The sequence below is a fragment of the Montipora capricornis genome, chromosome 6 (assembly GCF_036669925.1).
Source record: "Montipora capricornis isolate CH-2021 chromosome 6, ASM3666992v2, whole genome shotgun sequence".
NCBI classification, from domain to species: domain Eukaryota; kingdom Metazoa; phylum Cnidaria; class Anthozoa; order Scleractinia; family Acroporidae; genus Montipora; species Montipora capricornis.
The window spans coordinates 37,484,157-37,496,656 of record NC_090888.1 but is presented as its reverse complement, the minus strand read 5'-3'; the positions used below and the strand labels follow the sequence as shown (position 1 = coordinate 37,496,656).

The 12,500-nt window shown below is 38.4% G+C and overlaps 1 protein-coding gene across 1 annotated transcript in view; it reads right to left on the bottom strand.

Annotated features, from left to right (window-relative positions):
* The window catches only part of LOC138052058 (protein/nucleic acid deglycase DJ-1-like), a 31,677-nt gene extending 26,957 nt beyond the window's left edge, over positions 1 to 4,720 (bottom strand). Inside the window, exons 1-3 of the mRNA XM_068898413.1 lie at positions 4,550 to 4,720; positions 1,780 to 1,881; positions 1,116 to 1,175 (exon numbers count right to left, since the gene is read on the bottom strand). Of these exons, the coding sequence (XP_068754514.1) occupies positions 1,116 to 1,175; positions 1,780 to 1,881; positions 4,550 to 4,648 (261 nt within the window). The 5' untranslated portion in view covers positions 4,649 to 4,720. The remainder of the gene's footprint in view (positions 1 to 1,115; positions 1,176 to 1,779; positions 1,882 to 4,549) is intronic.
* Positions 4,721 to 12,500: the final 7,780 nt, after the last annotated feature.

Genomic DNA, 12,500 nt, shown 5'->3' with positions numbered 1-12,500 from the left:
CATACTATGCATTAGTATTTAAATCCATCCAAAATACCACCACCCAGCTGGTAAAATGTGCGAAATTGAAATTTTCTAGGGCACATTTTTTGTGTACGTGCCACAAACAAGCTTTTTTTTTTAAATTTATTTTTATTTATTATCTATTATTTATAAGATTAGATTTACTTAAACATCTAATGATAAAAAAGAGCGAAAGAAACTTTACACAACGTTTCGATGACTCCATGTCATCATTTTCAAGTGAAAAGAAAAGAAAATTTGATAACTTAATAACTTAATATATACCGTGCGAGGTGATAAAACGTAAAAGTGTGAATGTAAATAGTGACAAATTTAAATAAATAGTTTTGCGCGTATGGAGTCTGATTGTGTGTTCAAGCATGGCCTCTTCTTCTTTATGAATAACATTTCATTTCATAACATTTCCGTTTTAAAGCAGTGCAACGGAAAACTGGACTGTCTGATTTATGAAATGTTATTCATAAAGAAGAAGAGGCCATGCTTGAACACACAATCAGACTCCATACGCGCAAAACTATTTATTTAAATTTGTCACTATTTACATTCACAATTTTACGTTTTATCACCTCGCACGGTATATATTAAGTTATTAAGTTATCAAATTTTCTTTTCACTTGAAAATGATGACATGGAGTCATCGAAACGTTGTGTAAAGTTTCTTTCGCTCTTTTTTATCATTAGATATTATTTATAAGTTTAAACTAATCTTGTTCTTTTACAACACAAAAAAGAGAAGACAAAAGTATTACGCTTGTGCTTGTAATTCAATTTATGGAAGGAGGCTTGTAAGGCAAAAAAGGAATGGGAGAAAAGGACATTTAGGAGTCAAGGGTATATTTTGAAGAGAGGTGACTAGCTGATGCCACGTAAAAGTGACCATTCTTTTGGTAACCTATCACTTGCTCCTGCTTGAATTTGGATGGTATAAAGCACAAACAAGCTACATTGTATTGAGCAGGGATAACAGTTTCAGGATGGCAAATCAAAAAGTGTACTCAGAATATGTTCTCTCACTAGAAGTGAGACAATAATATTACAGTTCTCTCACTTGATGCGGTTTAAAGATTAACAATGATAACAATAGATCATACTTGAGCAAGATTCTGAGTTCCTCCCAGTCCTCCTGGCAAAATTACAGCATCAAATGGACCCTAAACAGTGGTTTAAATATGATAAACAACATTACTTTAACATAGGTATAAAAGTTATTCATTTGAGGAAGAAATATAAGCTGTAAAACGTCGAAGAAAACAAAACTTGAATTGACTGCATATTACAAGAACATCTTCATGGCAATTAAATTACCGGTGCTCAATGCGAAAACAAGCACGGTGAAAGAGACCATCAGTTTATTGCCTTTTTTTAGTGTCCTGTGTATGAATATCAATTGTGCCAAGTTTGACAAAAATCTGGATAGTACATCATTTTCAAGGGAATTGCCTTAATTAAGGAACATCCTATTTACGCTTACACTTAAACAATTCTAGACAACAAAAACTAAAGACACAAAAGAAGATACTCATTGTGAACACATGTATAAACTTTATAGTTTCAAAGCGAAAAAGGAGTATTGAAAATTATTAACATAAATAACAGAAGAAAAAGAAAATAGCTTTGTCTTTAAATTTTACAAGCAACCATTGTAAATTATGTACAGTAATAATAATATTATTGTCTTTTACTGGCCTATTATACCTGTCACTAATATGATTCTGGAGTTTCAAGGAGCTTGCTAATGACAGACTGACACTATACCTGTTTGATAGCATCTTCTAAACTCATGTCTGGTTTAACTACCACAGAGCGGCTGCAAGAAACAGGATCTGAGCCAGTAAGACCTCCTATAACTGTTTTAACCTGGATTGTAAAATTAAAAATTACAACAGCTATGTTAAATTTTAAAAACTATTAAAATTGCACATAGTTTCTTAAACCAAGTTGACTGTCTATTGTATAATAGACAGTATCTGGTAATGAATGCCATGATTTAGGGAGTATTATATCATTGAGTAGGAAACCATTAATTTTGGAGAACACACCATTGCTGCTCTCTGGTTGATGGCCCTAATATGTATATACATGTGATCCCTTCACTTACATAAACAGTCAATGTCAAGTGGTTTGATGGCTTCCCGGTCAATTGAAATGGGTAACAACCCATTCACTACTCAGGTGCCCCAGGGCGCTCCAAGTTGACGAGCAAAACATTTTCTGGCATTAGACAGAGTAAAGCAACTATTGTTCTGTGTATCTAGCATGCCGCCTTGCCACTGTTAAATAAAAAACTCAAGACAACTGGCCACCCGCTAGGCCACCCCAATGAATGTATCTGGAAAAGTGCCCTGTATTCTGTAGTTAAGCCTTAGTTTTACCTTGCAAGTTATGACAGAAACGTTTTCATTCATTAACATAAAGCACTGTCTTATTTGGTTTGTGTACATACATTTCAAAGAGAAGATAATGTTGCCTGATGTTATTGGACGAGTAACAGTTAAATACACGACTATCATGGAAGAGATTAAAGCTGCGGTCACACTGCAGGCTTTTTACCTAGACGTAAACTCGACTTGTTGTCAGTTTATCTCTGGAAACTGATCTTTTTCAGCATAACCGATTTTTCCCCAAGTAAATTACCTCGGGGAAATCTTACAGTCTGGAGCTTGGATATGTCACGAGAACAATAGAGCTTTCCTTGACAGCCATCCCAAAATGCTAGCCAGGGAAAATTTATTTCCCCAGGTAATTAACCAATAAAAGCTTGTCTGCGAATGTGAATGACAGATCAGGACATACAACACTCAAGGTCATCTAGTAAATCTTTTTGCCATCAGTTAAATTTGTTTTATTACTGCAAAATGCGAAGACGATGACGCAATTCAGAGCAAGTGTTTGTTTTTGTTTAGAATTTGAAATTTCACTTCAGTCTTAGGTGGATTTGGTATCTTTTTTTAACCAAGGAACTGTTTTTGTTCTAGAAACAGTTTGTATTCTGAAGACGAGCAGCAACAAGGTTATTACAACAGCTTACCATTCAAAGCCATCCAGAACCAGATCTTTCTTTCCCACTCTAGCAAACCCAGGGTAGTGTGACCTTTCAAGATTTTTTCCTAGGCAAAGTGAAACCTGAGATTTAACTCGGACAATTCAGCCCTAGGTAAATCGGTTTTGTTTTACCTTGGTAAAAAAATTTGCAGTGTGACCACGCCTAATATTTCTTACAGCTTGGGGTTTTAGTTGACACCATGAAATAAATGTGCAGTCGAACTGTGTGTTAAGTATTTAGAGAAGTCTGTTCTGTCATGAAACTTCTGTTACAGAGCATATAATCACAATTAATTCTCGCATGCATCATATGCCAAAAAATGAAAAATCACCATCACATTTATGACAACCAAGAACGGGAAGAGGCACTTTTAGCTCAGAAAAAGTTTTCTTAATTTTTAAATAACCGCAAAACCACAAAACCAAAACAAAAAGTAGGGATATTTTCGAACAACACGCGACAACCAAGGAATCATTTTCTTTTGAAACTGAGGATAACTCAAGTTTTAATATTTTCCATTTCAAATTTTACTGAAAAAATTAAGAAGGTTTCTCAATTCTGGCAAACTAATTTCTGTAACCGACATACGGAGGAAATACTCATGGGAATTTATACAGTTAAAAGTTGTCACGCTGTTTTAAATTTAAAAAATATTGATGACGCGTGGCGATTGATCTTGTGCACAAATTAAAAAAAAAACAGGTTTGACAAGTTGAAACTGGACTTACTCATCCATTTCTTTGGATGAGCCGGTTGGCAGAGTCTACTTTCCTCTTCCTGACTTATCTAGGAAGATCGAATGAGACTCTGCTTCAGGGTAGGGGTAGCCATGCATTTTTTTACAGATAAATAAGCTTCAATTTGATAAAGAACGCCATACATTGCTTTGTATTTTAAAGCTTTTTACAAATATTATTCTTGAATTATGTTTGGAAAATGTGTGGTTTAACCCCCAATTTTCTTTTTGGCTTTCAATAACACTTGTTAAGATCCACATTTCCTACATAATCATAAACCGGCGCAAAAATATCTTTGAATTAGTAGGCACCGTCCTTAAGGACGGTGCCTACTATTGTTATTGCGCATATGTTCTGCGCATCTTGAGATACTCGGATTTCCCATCGGTGATGCTTTAACTAATACAGGGATATTTTTGCATGGTTTAAAACTATCCGGAGAAAGTAGATCTTAGTAAGTACTCTTGGTACCCAAAAAGAAAATTGGGGGTAACCATGCATTTTTGAGAGATAATTAAATTTGAGAAAGAACACCATACATTGCTTTGTATTTTAAAGCTTTTTACAAATATTATTCACGAATTATCTTTGAAAAATGCGTGGTTACCCCCAATTTTCTTTTTGGATTTTAATAACACTTGTTAAGATCTACATTTCCTACATAGTCACACACCGGGGAAAAAATATCTTTGAATTAGTAGGCACCGTCCAAAATTAAGAAAATCCTGGAGATCCCTTCGTGTACCTTTCCACGCCTGAGGACATCTGTTGTAATTACAGCTTCCATTTCTTCGGCACCTTCGGCTAAAATTACGAGAGCACTGCCTTTTAAATTATCCGTCATGTTAAAGCAGAAAATAGGGACCGGACGGTACGTCGACGTCGATCTGGGATAATGGCAGTTGGGACAAAGTGTGAGCCAGCGAGCCATGCGAGTCATGAACATGAGTCATGCGAGCATGCGAGCCAACATGTCGAGCCATGCGAGTCACACAGTTATCGAAAGCTAACCGTTTTAAAATGGGTGCTTAGACTAAATAACTGTTTATCAGCGCTATTTGAAATGGGTGCTTAGACTTAAAGGCGAAAATCGCATGGCTCGCAGATTGTCACCAACCATATGACAGTGTTAGCCCAGCTATCTGGGAGTATAAGTTCCAAGTTCCAAGTTCCAAGTTTAAAGACACCCCCGATATAAGCCCCGAAAACGATACGTAACTTCTTTATTTGTCAAGTAGGTCAATAAAAGCCCGGGGGGGGGGGGGGGGGGGGTACTTTAGGAATTTCTGGGTGGGGATGTGCCGCTGGGACCCTGGAACCCTTAGCCTATACCAGAGCTAGTTCAGCTGAATTTTGCTACCCTATACTAGAGTAAACTCCCACCGATTTCCGTCTAAATACCGATACTTGAGAGTTAATAATATCCAGAAGTTTCTCATGATAGCCATTTATTGACACTGTTGAGGCTGAGTTGCGCAAATTTAAACTTTGCCGACTCGACTTTTTAATATTTTTGAGCGGGAATTTCTGGTTTCCTTAGTCTTGATAAAATCTTCAAGCGACTGGTCAGTTTCGTGAGAAATGATCCCCTATTCTAGACCCAAACGCTCTGATTTATATACCCTATGCTAGAGTAAACTGCTTGAAAACCATACCCTTCACAGCGGCACATACCTATATAGCCCATATATGGCAGTACCCCCCCCCCCCCGGGAATAAAAGGCAGCTAAAAAGCTGATGTGGACATCATATCAAGCCCCAGCAAAGCAGGATTTCCCGGTCTTATTTAATACTTTTAGCCCTCTGTACAGTCAGTAAAACTCACGAACAGTTCGATGATCAACAAAATGAAAATGAATTCTTAATCCAAAGCGGCTGTGTTTTATTTATCAACATATCAGATATTAAGTGAAGCTATGATCCTCGCAGTTATGAACGCAGTTTTTGCAATTGCGTAGGGAACCCGTGACCTCGCGATACCGGTGCGACGCTCTAACCAACTGAGCTATGAAGCCACTGACGTTGGGAGCTCGTAATTTGTGATATATATATGATAGTTCATATATGATCCACTTCATATATCATTTCATCATTGATTCATTCCTTACGGGAACATTAGAACTCACAAATGACCAGGTCCCAATGTCAGTGGCTTCATAGCTCAGGCTTCTCTACGGAATTGCAAAAATTGCGTTCATAACTGCGAAGATCATAGCTTCACTTGATTTCATATCTGCAGTTAATGTATGATCCAGTTGATATATCATTTCATCATATCAGATATCGCCTCACCACTTCGCTCGACGTGACCTATGCTCCCGACCTATGCTCCGTAGTAAATGGTTGGATGTGATAAGATGCATATTATAAATTTCGCTTCAGGAAAAATGCATTCTGGGGAAACAACACACACAAAATGTAGCTATTTAACCTTTCATCTTTTTACCTGTGTACTTTAAAAAAGTACAGACTGCACATTCAATATTAAAACCGATTTAGAGAACGAAAGGTGGTAATTACGCAATTTTGGTGACCACAAGGCAAGCAATTCGTCATCCATCATGCCTTATTCTCAGTCAAAATTGGCATGAGGGACGCTTGTAAAGACTGAGATCCTAGTCTTTATCTTGCTTAGCAACTCACTTGGACGCAAGGTTTTATTTTGCGTATTTGTAATGGACGGATTTTCAAAAAGCGCTCAACTTCAGTTCAGAACTTCAAGATTGACTAACCGTCTTGTTGCCACAGTTCTGTTTCGTATGGGCGAATGACCACATTCTTCAGCCAATTTACAACGACTGACCAGTAAATTTAAATGCTGGCCGCTTTATATAAATGTACGGTTGCTATGGTGTTTATTACTGCGTTGGATTATCTTAAGTTTCTGAGCACTATCTGTGATCCATTTCTTTGGGGCATGAAATCGCTAATTCCTTGCGTTTGTTGAGACTGAAAAGGCTTCTTGCAGATAAGGCCACCTCCTTTTTACTGGGTTGCCGTATGGCAATCCCAGTCTAAAAGTGGGGGGCATTTGTTCGGTGTTATTTTTCTTTTTTTCTTCCGTGTCGGTAAAAGTCTTGCCTGTCACTCCCCTGGTAAGTGGTATCTTTGTGCATAGAGCCTTCTGCGCGTATTTTCTTAGGATCGAGAGGGTAGTGGAACTGCGTATATTTCTCTGGTGGACACAGTAGAATCATTAACCTATTGTGGCCTGCAATGGCGTCGAAAGTCATGTAACGCGAATGGCGTTTTAGTGGATCCTTAAACAAAATATACCCTTATGGAGCTCAATAATAGAAAGTCAGTTGGATAAACTAGGCAGGCGGTGAAAACCAACACCTGGAATCTCAAAAGCGACGAGTAATAGACCTTATTCATAAACGGCGGTTACATTTATAATTCTTTTGTCCACGTGCAAATTAGCCTACCAAGCCTCATTTTAGATCAAGAATTCTTTTCACTGTATGGTATCGAGGCTTGGTAGGCTAATTTGCACTTCGACAAAAGAATTATAAATTGGCCGCCATTTATGAATACGGTCTATGGACTTCGACAACAATCTGTCGCCCATCGAGCAGAAATCAAAGTGAGCTGCATTTCTAAAATAATATTTACCAAGTGTGCTGTTATGTAGAACACTAAAACCAAATGGAAAATTCTCTGGTAACCTATGGGTTCAACAAAGACAGAGAACGAATCGAACACCTTAAGTGGATCTGTGATCAACTCTGCACAGTCTTCAGGTAAAAAAAAATTGGAAATGTGACAGCCAAGAATTATTTGAAAGAAAGCTTGTACATGGTAATTTGGCACGATTGAGTTTCTTGTCTGCACGCACGCAATGAAATAGGAAGAGGTTTTCCCCTCTAAGAGCAAATATGTTAATTGTTTCAAAAAATTGTTCGCTGGAAAAGGTGGCCTTTATGAAATCATCATGTTTTATAATAGGCGAGATTAACTGGATAGCTTTTATGGCAATAGTAAAGCATTTTCGTGTCAAAATGAGGTTAGCGTTTTTCTGTTGTGCTAACTTAATTAAAGGTTAGGGTTTAGTGTTAGGGTTAGGGCTAGGGTTAGGGTTAGGGATTCTGCCTCGTGAGTTTGTTTTTCTCGTTAACCAGGAATGGAAAGTCATTGCAACGCGAATGGCGTTTTAGTGCATCTTATATTGTTTGTTTCAATAAAATGTTTCGCTGGAAAAGGATTCTGTGATATTTTCTGCCTTTGTGAATTATAATATCATGTTGTGTATTGAATTTTGGAGCTTGAAGTTGAAACGTGATACGGGTGGATATTTTTAGTATTGCTCTGTAAGCGGGAAAGGTTTCATGAAAATAAACAGGTGTGTTGGAAGCGTGCTTGAGTTTCAACAAAATGAGCCCCAAAATCAGCATAAAGTTGTGACGCCGGTGAATAATAAAGTAGCTGCTATTTCCAAAATGATGGAATTACCTTGTGATAAATAACCTCGTCTTGGAGAGTTAATCAACATGTCAGCCCAGAAGCCAATGTTTCTCACTTCCCATTTATTTTCTTCATCTTTCTGGGTTCAGTACTTTGCTAGTAACCACATGTCTTCTCAGGCTATTTACCCAAGGCTTCCACCACGGCACTTAACTACAATGATAGACAATACCAAAACAATATCGTGCACTGTTAGAGCTACATATTACGCAAGGACAGATCTGTTTCGTCGTACAAACGTGTGAGAGCCTGTGAGCCAAAGGGCCTCTGCTGGTATGACTTCTGGGTGACCCCATACATGGTCTTAATGACCCCCAACTTGAAAAAATTGTCCGGAACGGTGCACGTACCACAGGCAACCCAGTGTACCCTCAAGGCGGGTCTAGTTTTTTTTCGTTTACCGTCGAATCCGTGTTTTGATATTGGATCGGTCGGTCGAATTGAAAAAAAAAACCTAGAAAAAAAAAATCATAAGCATTCTCGGAATCGAAGACCTGGTACCCCGGCATCATAGCTGTGGAGCCGGGAAAACAACAAGACGTGAACACAAAATCAATATGACAGTAAAGTTGGTGGATGTTGTTGCAAAATTAAGACAGCGTGGGGAAAAGGATCAACTACCGAAACTCCTATGCGACATAAAATAGCTTAAAAACGTCGTTACCAATTTTTTTTTTTTGGAAAATGCCAAAAATTTGGGTTGGTCGAACAACGCTAAACGGAGAAAAAAAGGGGATGGCTTAATACTAAATTTATCATAAAAGCATAAGTTACATTTCTTGCTAATGTTATCATAAGGTTCGCATTTCTTGAGTACCTTCCACTTTTTGTGGAAAGGTTGCCAGCGTGTGTAAATGTCCATTCATGTTTTGATAGTGAAGTTTCGTTTTTCTTTTTTACATGACAAATCAGCATTTTTACATTAAAAAGCTGCTTTTTTGAACGGAAATCATAGTCTTTTCAATTGTAAAGGAGCTGCTTCACGATTACATTTATATAATTGTAAAAATGCTGCTTTTGTACTATAATGAAGCAGTTTTTTGGCACAAACGTGTTTTTACCCATGTGGCGTAAAAAACCGATCGGTTACAAAACCGTTTTTTGGTCACAAATATATGTTTTGTAAAATTACATACCTATTTTACTAACCGAGTTGGAGGTCCGTAATGTAAGTTACGGACCGAGTTTTTTTTCCCGTTGCAACGGGAAAATAGCTAATAAAGTTTTTCTATATATTTTGTTTTATAGCTGATGAAGTCTACAACATTACCGCTGGTAGTTATATATAATATCCAATACATATATTTGAAGTGCGGGTTGTAGAAAAAGGAGTGAAGTGATCCTTTCACGGGAACACATGAGCTAAAAAAAAAGACCTGTTCCCGGTTGTGTGGCTTCATATAGATCAGGTGGTAAGGCATTGCTCTGGTAACGCGGAGGTCATGGGGTAGAATCCCGTTGGAGCCACCAGAATTTCTCAAGTATCTATAAGAGACAATTGTCCATTTGTTCAAATCGTCCAGTTAGGACCCACTTAAGTGCGAGGATCGCTTCACTTACTTACTTACTTATTCACTCACTGTATATATCCCATGTTACGTTATTTCGTCGCGATAGAGCTTGTTTTTTATTTGTCAAGAAACCACATGTAACGTCATTTCCATTTACCTTTACAAAGCCGTTTCGTTTAGAATTGGTTTTGAAATTGCGAGAACATTCTCTTTCCATGTTTTTGCATTGATGGGATAATGACATGCTCCTGCAAATTATCTCATTCGAGGGGTAGTCCCTGTAAACTTGAGTTCACGTTATAGACCTTTTTCAGTAGCTTGTACCTGTCGCTTTCCCAATTAAGACAAAGTATTCTCAGGGGAAAATTTCTTTTTGGGTGCTTGGATGGCGCAGTGGTGAGAACACTCGTCTCCCACCAATGTGGCCCGGGTTCGATTCCCAGACGCAGCGTCATATGTGGGTTGAGTTTGTTGGTTCTCTAGTCTGCACCGAGAGGTTTTTCTCCGGGTACTCCGGTTTCCCCTCTCCTCAAAAACCAACATTTCATTTGATTTGTGTTAATTGTTAATTTTATTTTACAGTGTCCCCAATTAGTGCTGCAGCGCTAGAACGACTTGGCACTTAAATAAAGTTCCTTTCCTTTCCTTTCCTTCCTTTCTTCTAGTTAATGTGCGTGTATAGGCAAGGACGCAAGACGAATTTTGAAAGAAACTGTCCCCTTGAGTAACATCACGTGGTCTGGATTGGGAAAGAAAACGAAGCTCTAAAGGTCTATTCTTGCCAATTATCAACTGGATCAACATATGCACCGCATCGCTGAGCACAATAATGTGAACAGTATCCAGTATGACCGTAATCTGCACTTTCGGAGTAAAATCTAATTGCATTTCCTCTCTTCATAAATCCAGGTGCATCCTTGTACCGATTTTTGCACCCAAAGCACTATTCGATCTCGTACATTACAAAGTACTTTTCTCTGAATTCTTCGGTTGCCTTGTTCCAGTAATAGACGGAGGAAAGCCACCTAAAGTGCACTTTCCTTCCAAACATTTTGTCTGAAACAAGATTTCACCATCTGCGGCACACCAAACTCAGGGTCAAAATGGCAGCATCTCGCTCACTGTCGCAGACAAACTGGAGTATCTCTGATAGCACCTCATCTGGCAGACAGTCCGCAATGCCTAGAGAAACAGTTTCAATAGAATCATTGTTCAAGTCAGGTTGCTGAGTATGATGCAACGTTAATATGAAGGCGTAAACTATTTGCTTAGATAGAAGAAAAGAGAAGAGAAGAGTGCAATTTAATGCACCTAATGTGGGTCATTGGTAGTATGCCTGTTGGCCGATTTCCACGAAGTAGCCTTGCTAGCTATATGGTGTTTTGCAGAACATTTTCCCCTCACTGTACTAAAACACAAATATACTAATTTTACACTTATTTAAGCCCTCTCCATAGATCTAATATTCAGTCAGGCTGAGTTGTTCAGTTCGGATTTAATCGTTACAGTCGGTAACCAATGAGACTTCTCAGCTCACAGTGAAATCATTTCTGTAGTTACAGCGACGTTCAAATAGCAACATCGGTCTACTGATTTCCAGCTCTATCCCCGGCATTACATGTTAAGACCTACCAAGGGACAAGGAATATTATCCACCGGACAAGGGATACCTTAAAATAATTTTAAGGGAACGGTTGACGGTTATATTTGGCAACAAGAGAATAAGTGCCCTCATTCCTGGGAGGGGGGGGGGGGGGGGTTTCAAAACCCATTTGATGATGTTTACTCACTCTCAGTCCTCGGCATAGCACACTGCTTGCGAGTTGGCAGCTAAAAGAAATCAATCAGTCATACCACGTGTCAGTCTTAATAGTCTCTGTATGTAATCTTGTATAGCTGCAATCAAATGGCATGTTGGCCATCATAAGCACGTTATGTCTTAATAGTAGACCTAGCAGGAAAACAAAGGCAACCTAAGCCACGGAAACGTTTACCTGTTTTATGCTTTATGTACCACATATCGGTAGATACCTGTGCTTGAATAGGAAAGAGAATAACCTGGGGAATCAGCGTTTAAGTTATGCTTACATCTTTTCCGTCCAAGGATTTTTGTTCAGTTTTCCTTGTATCCACTCACTAAGGACCCACTCTGACTCCTTGAACTTTCTCGAAAATAATAAAATAAAAAACCCCACAAAGTTGTAAGTTTCAACAACGTGGTTGAAGCTCCAAAAGTGAGTATTTTTGGAATTTGAGTATTTCAGATATTACCTTTATTTTTGATTTCCTTCGGAGTTTTTCCTTGAAGTGGGTGCTGCAGTTTTCCTTTGTCTCCGTATTGCCGGTTTGTTGCTTCTCGTCTACTTCGCTTGTCGAGTGAGTCTCATCTGTAAAAATCCTAGAAACCATCGTGCAGCAAAATTTGCAAATGTAAACTGAAATCCTTTTTTAGTATGTTTCCTCAATGTAATATATTTTACCATGAAAACAGCTTTATGTTGAAATACGTTCTTCTCATCCTAATACATTCTTCGGTGCGCTATATGAAGCCGCAGTTCGTCAGAGTCTCCCTGACGGCACAAAGTTAAAAATCGAGTGTGTTACTCAGTGACTGGCAAAGCTGTCGAAGCTTCATTGACAACGAATGACACCAATGCCTTTGAGATCGGTTGAGTTGTCAAATATCGCATCCATAACTGATGAAATCGACCCCTTAATCCC